This window comes from Phyllostomus discolor, chromosome 12, assembly GCF_004126475.2.
Source record: "Phyllostomus discolor isolate MPI-MPIP mPhyDis1 chromosome 12, mPhyDis1.pri.v3, whole genome shotgun sequence".
In the NCBI taxonomy this organism is placed as follows: Eukaryota; Metazoa; Chordata; class Mammalia; order Chiroptera; family Phyllostomidae; genus Phyllostomus; species Phyllostomus discolor.
In genome coordinates this window covers 60621509-60635243 of record NC_040914.2, presented here as the reverse complement: position 1 = coordinate 60635243, position 13735 = coordinate 60621509, and the positions used below count along the sequence as shown (strand labels likewise).

The window sequence follows — 13735 nt, the reverse complement described above, 5'->3', positions numbered from 1 at the left end:
GGGCTCCCCACCTTCTGGAACAGGCTCCCCTCAGATGGACCAGGACCCCAGAGAAGGAGAGGACTGAGCACTTAGTCTGAGCTGTCTTGAAGGCTAAGGTGGTAGTTCAGCAGGGGAGGTGAGACGGTCAGGAGCCTGGAGGCTAGAATGAACCTGGGGAATGAGGGTGGCCATAGTGGGGAGCAGGGTGAGACACTCCACCACCTCACGGGGCCCCGAGGGGCCAGGCAGGGCTAGGAATACCAACCAGGGAGAACAGACCACTAGAGCTCTTGGAACCTACACGCAATGGAAAGCTCAGCACTGCCCTTGGGAAATGAGTGTTTGTAAGGAGAAAGATGGAGTCCCCTGTGGCAGCCTTAGGCCCTGCCTATTCTGTCTTAGGGAATCAGCTTTGGGAGGCCTCCATCTGAGTCAAGCAGTGAGCAGCCGGAAGAAAGGAAGCAGCTTAGTACAAATATAAATACTTTTAATGAAAGCTGAACGCACTCTGCAGAGCCCGGAGGGCAAGCCACGGGGGCAGGGGTGGCGGCAGGGGCACTGCTACCCAACCCCAATGGCTAGGCCAGGAGCCCCAGGAGGCAAACAAATGCCAGAGCAGCCCCCAGCAGCAAGGGAGCAGGGGCTGGGGTGAGGGCAGGTGCTGTAGCCCTCAGTGTCTCCTGGTTGACCTCGGGACCTGTGCCATGCTCCAGGACATGCACAGGGGCGCCACACAGGGTGTGCAAGTTATCTGGGTGCTGGACCCTGCGAGCTTCTTGCTGTAGGGATTCCCACACAGCAGCGGCCTCCTTTGGGCAGCCTGACAGGACTCGAGAGGCGCAGGTGTGGAAGTCATTCCAAGACCTGTTAAGGGTGTGGGGTTAAGGGAATTAGGAGGGGCAAAGAGGCTTTGGAATGGGAAGAGGTTCAGGGATAGAGGGTAACAGTGGGGGGTGGGGGTGAGGGTCATGCTGCTGCCCTTGTACCTGCTCTTACCTGCAAATGGTCTCCAGCTGACCTCCTTGGCCCATGCCGTCCCCCAAGCGGATGAGACACTCAGCGAAGCCCTGATATATGTTTTCACAGTAGCCTGGGCCCCCGGCAGCTGCCTCCAGGGGAGATACAGGGACTGGGGTGGGGGGTGGAAAATAGTTAATAGGATGAGCTTGCCCAATCCCCAGGGGCTTGTTTACCCTGGCATGCTCTGGGGACGTGACTCAGCGTGAATGAAGTACCCCAGGGAAATAAAGGGTACATCTGGGGACCACCTGCCTGGTCCCTGTGCTAGGTGGGACTGAATAGAGTAAGTGTGGAGCAGGGTGCAGTAGGAGTCCTCAAATTCCAGGGGTCAGCTCTTCCTCTGAGCTTCTGGGACCTCTGTAGCCCCAAATCAGATGAAAATGGTCCAAGCGTAGGAGCCAGAACAGGGCAAAGTAGGGCAGGGTCCAGGAACACACTCCCTCTCCCTAGCACTGTGTCCAGGCTCTGTAGTCTAAACAAGCTTTGCTTCGCCTTCACACCCCATCCCAAAGCAGGTATGATCAGATGGCTGGGGCAGGATAGAGGGTGTCAGGATCCAGGTCAGACCCTAACGGGACCTCAAGGAACCCCAAGGCTGGTCTAGGAGTCTCCTCAAAGGCCAAGTCTTCCTTTATCAGAATGGGGGCTGCAAAATTTTGAGGTCCTTCCCCCACAACCAGGGCTCAGTTCACGACCCCCCCCTTTTCAGTTCTGAAGCCATTAGTATACATTATCCCCTCCCTGGAGCCCTTGCACCTCCCTGCCATCCTGGCTCCCAGTGCTCGGCAAGGCTGTGCCTCAGCTCCCACACACCCAACCCAGCCTGGTGAGAGGCTGTATGGCCCAGGCTGGTCCCATACACCTGCAACTCACCTAATGGTAGTAACAGCAGCAGCAGCAACAGCCCCACCGCACAGGGCAGTTGCTGGCAGGGGCGACAGCAGCAGCAGCAGCAGCAGCAGCAGCGCATCATCCCTGCCTGGGAGCCTAGTGCCAGAGAGCTAACAGCCTTAAGTGCAGCCCTTCAGCCCAGCCCCCGAAAGGAGGGACTGTGATTGGATGGGAGCTGGAGGCGGGGCTTCAAAGCCAGCAGGCAGCCACCACCAGTACTCAAATAGGCAAAGGAAAGGGACCTCACAGAGAGGAATCAGGGTCCTGCTGAGCCCTGGGCCTTGGGCTCTCACCTCAAAGATGGAGAGGGGAGATCTAGGAAGGCAGTTGTGCAGGTGAATGTAGGTGTCCAGGCCTCTGGGTTGGCCTTGACAGAGCTCCAAAGGGGGAGAAGACAGTGGCCAGGGAACAAAGGGCAGTTATCAAAGTCACACCAAAGACACACTAAAAGCACACATACTCCATTTTATTCCAAAAGCATTTAATTAAGTTTTTCAATGTTTTGCAAAAACAAAAAAGGTCCAAAACAGAGGTAAAAAGAAATATGGAAAATTCAACTCAAGTGGTGTCACAATCTCGGGGGTCATGCTCCAGGCATGGCAGAACCCAAGAAGGCACAATAGCCGCCCTGGGCCCAGCCTAAACCTGCTGGTTACCATAACCACAACCAGTGCTCCCCCCGAAACACCCCAGAGGTGGAAGCCTGAGCAGGTAACGGGTGGACATGACCCTGCTTTGGCCTAGGCCTGTCTACTGGCCTTCAGTGCCACCCCACCCCTGGGCAAGGCAGGCTTAGCTAAGGGAGGCTGGGGGTCACAAGGCCATGCAGCATGAGGCTGAGACGCCGGGCTGCTTTGCCAAGTGAGTTGTGTGGTTCGGCCTGCAGGAACTGGAAGAGCTTCTGGCGCACCTGGGCCATGACGGAGCCCATGTGGTCCCGAGTGATAGGGTCACTGTGGTCCAGGTGCATCACAGCGTCTTCTAGGTAGCTGGGGGGTAGGAGGAAAGGGACAGGCTACAGGTGGGCTCCAGCAGATGGGAGCGCCCCCTGGTGGAACTGAGGCTCAGAGGAACAGCTGACAAAGGAGGCCTGTGAGCCTGAGATGGCTGGGGGACAAAGGGAACTGGTGGAAAGAATTAGGGAGGGAGTAAGGCTAGGGTGGGAGTATTTGCTTTGAACTGCTCCCCTACCTCTGCCCCAGCCCATCTCCTGGTGCAACTGTACCCACTCACCTGAGCTTGAGGTCAGTTCGAGTGCCAAGGTCAGAGGCCAGCTGCTGGATGAGGGAAAGGAGCACAGGCTGGGAGAGTGGGCAGGGTGGCTGCCCAAAAACCTGGCCTGGATCCACAGTTTCACACACGTATAGCACCAGGTTCAGGTCGGCAGCTGTCAGGGCCTGGGTAGAGGATAGCATTTAGTGTGTGAATTTTGTCGGGAGGCACCTGAGTCTTAACTGGGCCTGGCATACCTGCTGGAAGGCCTGATTGAGGTGGCCCTGCTGCAGCAGCTGCAGGATATGGGCTTGCTGGGCCTGGCAGTCCAGATGGGCAGCAGGGACAGGTGTGCCAGCAGCTGAGCGCATGGCCTGCATGATGCTAGAGGTGACAGCGGCCTGCTGCTCCTTGAGTGCCACACTCACCTCGCCCTTAACAATGCGTTGTACCTGTGCTAAAATGGACTCCTGCAGGCTGTGAAGTGAAACAAGGTAGATGAGGTAGATGAGATAGATGGGGGGGTCTGGTGTGGCCTTTTCCAAACCCACCACCTCACCCATTGTCCTGCCCACACACCTGCCCACCGCCAAGTGCAGCTGGTGCTGCACCTCGGCCCGAACACTGCTGGACACAGTGGCTGCCATCTGCTCAGTGGCACCCTGTAGCGTGCTGACCAGGCCCCGCAGCTGGGCCAACACAGGCTCCCGCGCCTCCTGCTCTCGTGCCTTCCGGCTCTTCATGTGGCTCTCTAGCTGTTGCAAGTCTGAAAGGTGACCACGGGGGCCATGAGAAGGGCGGTGAGGGAGAAGAGGACAGCCCCTCCACTTTGGAGTACAGGGCCCCACTCACATTCCTGTGTGCCCAGTCGGAAGCTATCGTTGATCTGCTGGAACATGGCCTGGCAGCTCTTCTCAAAGGCGGGCAGCACCACACTCTGGAAGGCTTCACGGTAGGCAGCCTGCATTGGCCCCTGTAATGTATCTGCAGCTGCTCGGGCAATGGCATCTGTCAAGTTCTGGGGGTAAAGGGAAGGGCCGAACCAAAAGCCTGAGTCTAAGCTGGCCTGACCAAGCCCACCAACCACCAACCTCCCTTATCTTTGGCTCTATAGCACCTTGGATTTCAGCAGCTTGGAGATATTCTCTTTCATGCTACCTTCCACAGCTGTGAGCTTGGTGGCCACTGAGGTGCTCAATTGGCCTGCCACAGGCTCTAGACTCCTAGAGACACCTGGGGCAAGGTGAGGAGGGAGAGGTGGAGCCATTAGAGGAAGCTTGACAGGTAGGGGCCCCATTCTCACCCAGCCCACCCAGAGAAGTCTCACGCAAAACTCACATGGAGGCACCGTCTTCTTGATCTCGTCCCGTATGCTGCGCTCCAGCCGCCCAGCCACAGCTGAAGACAGTGCCTGGGACAGCTGCTGTGTCAGCTGTTCCTGCAGCTGACCACCCCGTTGCTGCCCCTCGGCCAGTGCCCGTTCTAGTCGCCGCTCTGTGTGGTAGCTAAGGAACAGGCCTGGAGCAGGTCCCATGTCCCTTCTCAGTCTAAGAATGCTGCAGCTGCCCCTCGCCCTCTTCCATGCTGGGCCACTGCCCACAAGGATACGCTCCTGTTCATGCCGAGACTCTAGGGCACGCTCTACGTGGCCCGTGACGGTGCTCTGCAGGCCTTCGAGCTGGCTGCACAGGCGCTGCAGCAGCTCTTCTTGGCTGTGCCGCAACTCCAACAGCTCTCTCTGCTGTTGCCAGATTAGTGCTGGCCAGTCCTCAGAGGGCTCTGCCACCTGCCAGCAGCACCGATAGTTGCATGATACCTGCCCTACCTGTCCCCACACACTAGACCAGGGAATGGCCCAGATCTCTTCCCCACCCTCCGAAAGGAGTCCTAGAAGTAGAAACGGTGTTTGCTCACTCACCTGGCGCTCCGTGAGCCGGGATTCCATGGCTGAATCCCTGCCATAGGCGAGAAGCACCTCAGGCCACGTCATGCAGGTAGCCTGGGGACCACCCCTCTCCCTGGTCCCAGGACCCCTCCTACCCATCATCTTTTTTGCCCTTCTTCTTGAGCTTGGGTGAGGTCCGAGGGGATCCCTTAGTCTTCCAGTCCTTGGCAGGCAGCCGTGGAGTGGGAACTTTGGTGCCAAAGCCCCCCGCAGCAGAGGCGAGGCTGGCCACCTCATCGTCATGGTCACTGTGGGAAGGGGGAGAAGCGTAAGCACTACCACTTGCTGCCCCGCCCTTGTGAGAGAGAGGGTGTAGGGTGGCATCTACCTTTGTTCAGCACTGGCGTCCTGGCTGTCATGTTGTTGCAGCAAATGATAAGGTGGTCGGTGGAAGGCCAGGCTCTTGTGCTTTTCCTGTAGGCCATTCCTGGGGCTGGGAGGACAGGCTGACTCAGCAGTGAATGACTCCAGCTGAAGCCCCTACCATTGGGGCACTTTCCCCCTCCCACGCTCCTCACCTTTCTGTGAGGCTGCTGCACGTCTCCCGAGTAATATCTGGTGCTGTAGGCCAGACTTGGCTGTCAGGGGCTGTGGCCTCCTGGGTCAAGGCGGCCTCCAGGAGGGAAGGGGTACTATGCCGATCCCCGTCCCCAGGGCCTCCATCCAGGCTAAGCTGGGAGCCAAGCTCAGGCCCTGGCCGGGGCCGTGGGGACAGCAGGTGTAGTGCTGAGGCAGCTGAGGCCATACTGTTTGGCTCAAGGTCCTCAGGAGCAGAGGCACCAAAGCCACGGGACAGGGCCTCAGATGCGATCTCAGGGATGTCCTGGGACAGGGCAGTGGAAGCCGAGGAGATAACATCAGGGGAGCGCGTACGGCTGGGGGAAGCCTGGCGGAGCCCCAGGGTCTCCACTTCCTGCAGCTCCAGGGAGAGTGCAGAGGCAGCACTAGGTACCTGAGGTGGACCAAAACGGGGACTTAGGTGGAGGGAAGCAGGTGTGGAGGGAACACAGAGATGAGGCACTGGTATTTGTAGTGATGAGAGATGCAACGGTGGGGAAAGGGGATGCAATCAAAAACAGCCACAGCTCAGGAGGAGAGGAGGTGGGAATGGACAGGCTGAGGAGCTGTCCTCCAGGGAATGTGGGAGGCTGAGATGACCTCAAGGGAAACATGGGCCACCACAGGCAGAACAGGACAAGCAGACAGGGTGCTAAAGAAGACTGCTGCCAACCTTCCCGCTGCTATACGCCTGCTAACCTGCATTTCACACACACGCACCTGCCCGGGCCCTTTGGGAGTTAATTTGTCAGCTGCACCTGGGAGCAGGCCAGGCAGGAGGCTGCGTGGGCTTGCCTGCAGGCTGCTGCCACTGTTCATTGTCAGGCTGCCATCCAGCTGCAGCTTGGGGCTCAAGGTCAGCTCCTCAGGTGGCCTGGTGGCAAGAAGGTTGAGGTATAAGCAGCCAGAGCTTGGCATCACCTGGCACCAGCCCCTGCCAGACCCCAACTCTGATCCTTACTTCACCTGGGCAAGGAGGGGTCCACAGCTGAGGTACTACTCATGGCTGATACAGCTGTGAGAGAGGAGCTGGAGCTGGAGCTGCTGCTGCTGCTGCTGCTGCTACTACTAGGGGAGGCGGCAATCTGGGGAGATGCAGAGTAAGAGCTGTGGCCTATGGGTAGGGATTCCCAGGTCCCCCTGCCCTGAGCCCCAGCCCCAGCACACCTGCTGCAAAGAGGTGCTAGGTGTCATGAAGGCGTCAGGTGTCATCAGCTTGGGCTTGGTCTCACTGCTCAGACTAAGGAAGTCAGCAGGGGCAGGTAACTCCACGATGCGTCGGACATCAGGCTGGGAGCCGTGAGTTGCTGAACCCAGACCCTCAGAGCCCAGTTCGGGCCGAGATTCCCCAAATGCTGTGGGGAAATCTGCCACTTCAGTCAGACTGCAGACCCTGGCCAATCTAAACTGGTTCCCTCTCACCCCTCACTCACCGAAGTCCTCATGGGCAGTGTGGGCCGGGAGTGGGGCGACCACATCAGGGTTCAGCTGCGGCTGGAAGCGGATCTGCACATCCTGCAATGCCCTTCAGGAAGAGTGGGAGAATAGGAGAGAGCTCTAAGGGGCCAGAGTCAGTAGGGTGGGGAGGAGCACTGACAGGGCACACTCACTTAGTATGCACGCAGAAGAGCTTGATGAGCACACCAGCTGCAGACTCTGTGGTGCCAGCTCCGTGATTCCCATCTGCAAGGACAATGTGGACGACTGAGCCCCTGGCCCTGTGTCTTGGTACTCCCTACATACCAAGGTACAGCCCCAACCCTGAGCAGCTCACCAGCCCCTAGGCTGTCATTCTCTTCCTCAGCAGGCAGCACCTCCGTGTGCCTCAACCGGCAGCGAGTCACAACCTGGATACCGAAGCTCAATACAGGGTGGGTGAGCAGGAACTCAGAGATGGAACTGAAGCAGGCACGGCCTTCCTCCTGGTTCTGCAGCAGCTCCATCACATAAAGGACCTGCGCAGGCAGTGCATTCACAGCTGAGCTCAGAGGCTGTGAGGGCTGTGGATGTGCCACATACCCCTGCCTTCCCCAGTGACACCACCTCTGCCCGGGGTGCCCCCAATGCAGTCTACCTTCCGCTGCACATCGCTGAGAATCAGGTATTCCGCTGAGAGGTCCAGGCAAACTTTGAGGCTGGGTGGCACACTCACTGAGCTGAAGATATCTGGGGAGAAGCTGGGAGGCCACAAGGCAGGGTAAAAGAGTGGAAAGAACCCATACCCCCAACACTGCCTACCCCTGTCTGCTCCCCAGCCTATGCTTACCTAATGGTCTGCAGGCAGGTCCAGGACACCGTGCACCACATCTTCAGCTCCTGATTCTGGTCAGCACCAGTGATGAGGAATCTCCAGAAAGGGACCCTGCAAAGCCACAAGGCACTGAGTGACTGGCCAGGAGCCTAAGGTCCAGCCCACCGCCCGCCTGCCCACTCACTCACTCAGGGTCCTGTTTCTTATGGTTGTCACAGAACAGGAGACAGGAGAGAGGCCGCCCATCATGAGGCTTCAACTCATGTAGACATCTGCAAGCAGGCCGATGAGGAGCCTGAGTGGGTGATCTAGTCCCCTATCTGGGGGTTCCCGGTCCCTCGGGCCCCGTCTTACCTTGGCTCATCCTGCCCCTCAATGTAGATCTGCCAGAACTTGACAAAACCATCATGGCTCGCTGTAGCCAGGACAGTCCCATCGGGTGATAGGGCCCCTTCACTCAGGTACTGGGAAGAACCCAAAGAGCCTTGTTTTTCCACCAGGCCAGAGGTGGGAGCAAGCCCATCTCAGATGAGAATGACAGTGAGCTGGGCTGACCCACAGTCGATCTGCGTGTGGGTGTGAAAGACTAAATGAATGGGGGCCAGAGAGACCAGGCCATGTGGTGCATCCACACAGGCATGAACCCCACAGGTAGAGGTCAATTTGTGATCCAAGTCCCAGTGGCAGGACGCCAGTACAGCTACCTGAGCAGCTCTGGGTATGGGGAATAGAGGAGGGACATAAGTAAAGGAGAAGAGCAAGGAAGGAAGTCAGTTGCAGGCTTACTGTGCTGTGGCCTTTCACCATGATGAAGCCCTGCTTGATCTGGCTGACATCCACAGGCCAGGTGCTGTGGTTGGAGCGGAGCATGTCCAGGTTCCACACCTCAGCCTGGAGGGTGCGGGGAGGTGAGTGTTCAGCTCACGCCCACTCCATGGCTGCTCTGACCACCCCTTCCCCTTATACCCAGCCTCCTCACCCTGTCCTCGTGCAAAAGGGCCACCATTGGGCTACCCTCCTCACAACAATCTTCACTCTCTTCGGGAATGAATGGGCACCAGATGATCCTACGAAAGTGGTTCAGCAGCGTACCCTCTGGCTGCCGGATATGGACCAAAATCTCTTCTCTGAACAAAGCGTTAAGGGCTAACCAGGTGGATGATGAGCTCTGCCCACCTTTCTTCAGTCCCCCATCCTATCCCCAGAAAAGGATACTGAATTTTGCCATTAACCAGAGCCAAGTGCCACACAAACAAGTTGCCTGCCTCATCCAGGCAGGCCAGCTGTGGGGAGTTGACGTGTGCGAAGGCCAGGTCAGCCACACTGCCCGTGAAGCCCTTGAGCAGGGTCCGCTCCGAAGTGCTGACGCTGATCACCCGCACCATCGCCGAGCCATTGTTGGCAGCTGGAATCAGGACGGCGGTTGGCCGTGAGTGGGTGTCCAGGCCCAGGCAGCAGCAGAGAAGCCCTGCCCTTGCCTGCCTCACAACCACCACCAGCCTCAAGCCTGGTTTTCCCCCTTGGCTCCCCAAGGCCTGGCAGAGGTCGGGGCAGCACACACAAGCCTTATGTTGTATCCCCAGGGTCTGAGTGGGCTGAGAGCCCTTACACTGAACCTGCGCCTCTGGGGCTTCTAGCAGAACACCTCCTTCCTGTCCCCTGCCCCAACTCACCCCGAATGGCATAGGCCAAGAAGGAGTTGGACACAGCAATCAGGTTGCCATAGTAGTATTTCTGCTCCCAGTCATACTTAGCGACGGGCTGGATTTTCACCTGAGGACCAAGGGTGAGGAAGGTCATAGAAGCTGAGGGCTGGAGCAGCTTTCCTGGAGTTTAGATGGTCCCCTGCATTCCCAGGGACAATAGAGGCCACATATGCAAGCCCAGACACCCAATCACAGCTCCTGGTGTGAGATTCCTACACAGACTTGGTAGCCAACCCTGGCTTCCTGAGACTAGGCACATCAGCTGCCGGTTAAGGTAGTCCCCATGGGACCTGGCAGCATGGGAGAGGCTGTGTGTCCCCATCCACTGTACATGATACAACATCTTGGTATTCACCTTGTTGCTCCCCCGTGCCTTGCTTGAGATGCTAGAGTCACTGCTGGCCACAATTTCTACCTCTTTGGCTGAGATCCCAATGCAGGTAGAGCTGTCGTCTCCCGAGAGGCAGCTGCAGGGAGGGGTGCACAAGCTTAATTTTTGTTCACCCAAAGTCTCCATGGGCAGGGTTGGAATGAGGAGAGGATACAATCACTATAGGGCAGTTGTCCAATCCCAATACACAGTTCTGGGTGCACTGGTCCCCAGACCCCATAGCTCCCCTTGCTCACCTCCCTCCTTGGGAATGCTAAATAAAGTACCTAAACATCAGATCCAGACCAAGCCCCTGAGCTTGTGCTCACCCCTCATCCCAGTGCAAGCTCAGTGTGGTTAAAGTGCTCCAGCCCAGGACATCTAGTAGAGGAGCAGTAAAGGCTGCTGGCCCTTCTCTCCCCTCATCTCATGCCTTCAGTCAGCAAACAGCCCAAACACCCCATCACCACCACTGTTATTTCCCAGGCACTCACATGACCTGCTTCTCCTGCAGGTTAATAGATGGCTTGGCCCGGAGACCAGGCTTGTTTGCCGAAGTACCATCACCTGAGCAGAGAGGGTCTGGAACCAGGAGCCCATTGAGGTCCCCATTGTAGGTATTAGATGGCCGCTGGCTGTCTGCACTGGGGCCTGGGGGCAGAGAGGGCCACTGTCATGAGCTTGTTCCACCTGCCTACAAGCCTCTCCTAATGCAGAGCTCCCCTTCAGGACCATGAAGCACTGCAGCAACACTCAAGTGAGGCCTGTCTGTGGGAAGGAGGGCCCTTGTTCATCTCTCATATTCCATACACACTGACGGCGGATCCACTCGCTATACGCCAGGACTGAGGAGGAGCATGAGGCTCTTCTCTCCAGGAGAGGGGTGCAAGCTATCAAGGATCCTCTGAAGCCAATTAATACTCAGGCCCAGGTCAGCACAAAGGGACTCTGTGTACTTAAGGGAGGGCATGGGAAGGGTCAGGACAGACTTCACAGAAGAGTTACCACCATCAGAGCCACTGTAGCTAGAACACACAAACATGGGAAAGATGAAGGGAAAACTTGGCTGCAGAGGTCTCAGGTATGAGGCTGGGGCACTTAGGTTCTCCAGGCGGCAATGAGGGCCACAGAAGAGTTTTAAAAGGGAAGATAACATGGTCAGCACAGGCCAGAGGGCTGACTGCTCTAAGGCAGCATGCAGGATAGTTGAGAATCTGGGTGAGAGATACAAGGGCCTAGACCAAGGTAGTGGCAGGGGCTGGAGAAGAAAGAGTGGGCTTCTAAGTCACGGAAGGACACTGATAAGATGTGGAAGGAAGGAAGGAGCCTGCCCCACAGAGAAATGGCTCAGAAGATGCCACCTTGGGAGGGTAAACTCAGAATGAATGGACATGAAGGAGCTGGACAAAGGGAGAGAACATATGGGGTAGTGTGTGGAGTCAGGAAAGACAGCATTTCAGTTTGCCATTCACTGAGTTCCAAGCACCCTTATAGGCTCAGACAGTACTCCAAAATTCCCAGGTGGCAAGGAGACTAGGGCTTCACATTGAGGATCACATCAAATTTTTCTAGACACATAAGTCTGGGGTCTGACACAGACCACCAGTGAGAGGAGACAAGCCAGAGCTCCCCGGCAAACAGAAGAATCAAGCATCAATCAATAAACAAGGAATTCAGAGGAAAGCCTCCAGGCCACCTCACTTGGATCAGAGCCACCTTAGCTGCTCAGGGGTAAGCTGACCACTCTCCTTCGCAGGAAGGCTACGGTGAGAACAAACAAACAACTGCACGAGGGTAGCCGCGCCGAGCTCTATCAAACCTTTGTGGATTCTAGTCTACACGGCAGCTGATGAGCAGGAGAGGCCCAAGCCAAGTACATGAGTGAAAGGGAGCACACTCCAGGCCTGGGGCAAAGAGTCAGTGGTTTCAGGTAGTAGATGAATTTTCTCAGGGAATAGGGAATAGTTAACCCCACCCAGAGTGAGCACCAGTGCCTGCTTCCAGCAGGGTGAAGAACAGGGCCTGAAGAAACACGGGTTCTCTCAGCTCTGGCCACTGCACACCTAAACCACCATCGCCAGCTGGTCTTTCAACCACTGCAACTTTTCACAGGTCCCGGATCCAGCTGGGAACTTCTCGTACCTTCACCCATGCTCTTTCCGCTTTGTTAATGCTTTTCTAACTGAACCCAACTCCTGTTCATATTACAAGACTTACCCTAAACATTGTCTCCTCCCTCAACCCTGTTCTCAGGCACTGTCCAGCCCCGATCCCGCTTACCCAATCCCCATCAAAATACCAAAACAATCTTCTCATTCCATGTCAACAGAGTTACATTACAACGTCCTTAGGCTCCTTGAGGGTAGGAGCAGCTCAGAGGTATCACTGCAAGCCCAAATAAAGTTTAAACGAATGGAAACAAACTTTGGTTTGCAGATGTTTGTAGTCTAATCCAATCAGAGCCATGCAGTCTGTGATTTGCCTTTATCCCAGAAAGGGCGTGGAATTGGGGGTGGACACTTCCCTCCAGAAAATAGTTTCAGGAATCACGCCTGGAATTTGTGTTCTCGAGGGGACGGGCAAGTTGCAGAGGCGGATCCGCAGCTTCTCAGCCCAGCGCCTAGATCTAGACACAGAACTCAGAATACAGAGAACCCACTAGGCCTCTGAAGTATGGCAAACGGGTTGCGAACCCAGACCAGTACCAGAAACACTACAGACCTTGGGGTCAGGCCACCAGCGGGGCCCTGCGGATTCAGGGAGGGAGCCTCACCTTCAGCCGAGACGCTGAAGGACGAGGCAGAACGGCCCCGCGCCAGGATGGGGAGGGATCGCACTGGGGGTCTGCGCCCTTCCGGGAACATGCTCAGAGATTTACTGCTCTAACCCTCGTCTGCCCTCACCAGCCGGGAGGATGCAAAGTCGGTCGGGAGGGACCTGGGGGCTCTGAGGAGACCCTGACCCAAGTCGCCCCTCTGCCTGCTCAGCAAGGGCCCACCCTCGCTGTCCCGGCTCACCTCCCGCGGGCCGGTCCAGCTTGAGGATGTCCCGTAGGTGCTGCGTGGCGTCCTCGATGTCGATGCTCGCGCAGGAGGCCATGGGCCCAGCCGCAGACGCCCTGTCCGCGCCGCGTTCGTTTCGCTGACGCCACGCACCAGCCGTGCACAGCTGCGCCGGGACCAGAGACAAGACGCGGATCACTACAATCGGTCCACCCGGAGAGCACAAACCGCCGCCCGCACCGCGTCCCTAAAACCACCCCCCAACACAACCAACCGCCTCCACTTCCGGCCCGCTGAGCCTCGGCTCCCGGAACCTGCACGGACAGGAGAAGAAAGGTTCCGCACTGAGGGACTACGTCTTGTCTTGCCTATCCCGGAGCCGGTCTCCCTCTGCTACCCCACCCCCATGCCAACGAAGTCCGGTGAGTTTCACAGGGCCGAATCAAAGCAAATGTCCACGCACTGGGCCGCGCAAAGCGATACTAGCCTCAGAATACCCCGCCCGTCCATGCCCGCTCCCAAGGCAAGGGCTCTTGATGGGCCTAGGACTCGGTCTACTTGGCCACCCAGACTGTTCTCCGACTCCTCCAGAAACAAGCTGAATTGGCAGGAGCCAGAGTTACCCTTTAGGAAATAGGTCAGTGTAACCCAATTCCTGAGGGGACCCACAATGTCAGAAGGTCCAGGAATTCCAATGTCACGAGAGCTAACCCCACCAAAAAGATCACATTGTTCCGTAATAGACCTCTGACAACATCCAGATTGCCCAACCTTGTACCCTCAGGCAAGAAGAAACAG

General features: G+C 57.1%; 2 protein-coding genes across 3 annotated transcripts; both read right to left on the bottom strand.

Annotated features, from left to right (window-relative positions):
- Positions 1 to 452: 452 nt before the first annotated feature.
- NRN1L (neuritin 1 like) lies at positions 453 to 2020 on the bottom strand. Its single transcript, XM_028502035.2, has 3 exons — positions 1876 to 2020; positions 979 to 1111; positions 453 to 846 (listed from the first exon to the last, which is right to left on the bottom strand). Exons 1-3 carry the CDS (start codon positions 1973 to 1975, stop codon positions 561 to 563), a joined length of 519 nt encoding a protein of 172 aa, XP_028357836.1. The 5' UTR covers positions 1976 to 2020; the 3' UTR covers positions 453 to 560.
- A 319-nt stretch (positions 2021 to 2339) lies between these two features.
- EDC4 (enhancer of mRNA decapping 4) lies at positions 2340 to 13249 on the bottom strand. Of its 2 annotated transcripts, none has more exons than XM_028534722.2 (29): positions 12953 to 13249; positions 10430 to 10586; positions 9921 to 10032; positions 9533 to 9632; positions 9075 to 9264; positions 8839 to 8986; positions 8646 to 8750; positions 8214 to 8323; positions 8048 to 8131; positions 7875 to 7970; positions 7683 to 7785; positions 7383 to 7563; positions 7219 to 7291; positions 7042 to 7133; positions 6776 to 6975; positions 6575 to 6693; positions 6329 to 6482; positions 5569 to 6002; positions 5379 to 5483; positions 5146 to 5298; positions 5024 to 5060; positions 4714 to 4891; positions 4444 to 4599; positions 4223 to 4338; positions 3958 to 4123; positions 3685 to 3871; positions 3363 to 3582; positions 3127 to 3290; positions 2340 to 2882 (listed from the first exon to the last, which is right to left on the bottom strand). In XM_028534722.2, exons 1-29 carry the CDS (start codon positions 13032 to 13034, stop codon positions 2690 to 2692), a joined length of 4215 nt encoding a protein of 1404 aa, XP_028390523.1. In that variant the 5' UTR covers positions 13035 to 13249; the 3' UTR covers positions 2340 to 2689. The 2 variants fall into 2 exon arrangements, with proteins under 2 accessions (XP_028390523.1, XP_035867932.1); XM_036012039.1 differs by having other exon boundaries at positions 6776 to 6963; positions 12953 to 13247.
- Positions 13250 to 13735: the final 486 nt, after the last annotated feature.

Excerpts from the sequence above, each read along its gene's own strand:
- EDC4 (XM_028534722.2), bottom strand. The coding sequence starts at position 13,034 with ATGGCCTCCTGCGCGAGCATCGACATCGAGGACGCCACGCAGCACCTA. Across the intron at positions 7,134-7,218 it reads CTCTTCTGCGTGCATACTAA|GGCATTGCAGGATGTGCAGA; the intron begins GTGAGTGTGCCC and ends CTCTTCCTGAAG. Across the intron at positions 6,483-6,574 it reads GTGGACCCCTCCTTGCCCAG|GCCACCTGAGGAGCTGACCT; the intron begins GTGAAGTAAGGA and ends TCTTGCCACCAG.
- NRN1L (XM_028502035.2), bottom strand. The coding sequence starts at position 1,975 with ATGATGCGCTGCTGCTGCTGCTGCTGCTGCTGCTGTCGCCCCTGCCAG. Across the intron at positions 1,112-1,875 it reads GCTGCTGTTACTACCATTAG|TCCCTGTATCTCCCCTGGAG; the intron begins GTGAGTTGCAGG and ends CCCCCACCCCAG. Across the intron at positions 847-978 it reads CAGCTGGAGACCATTTGCAG|GTCTTGGAATGACTTCCACA; the intron begins GTAAGAGCAGGT and ends CACCCTTAACAG.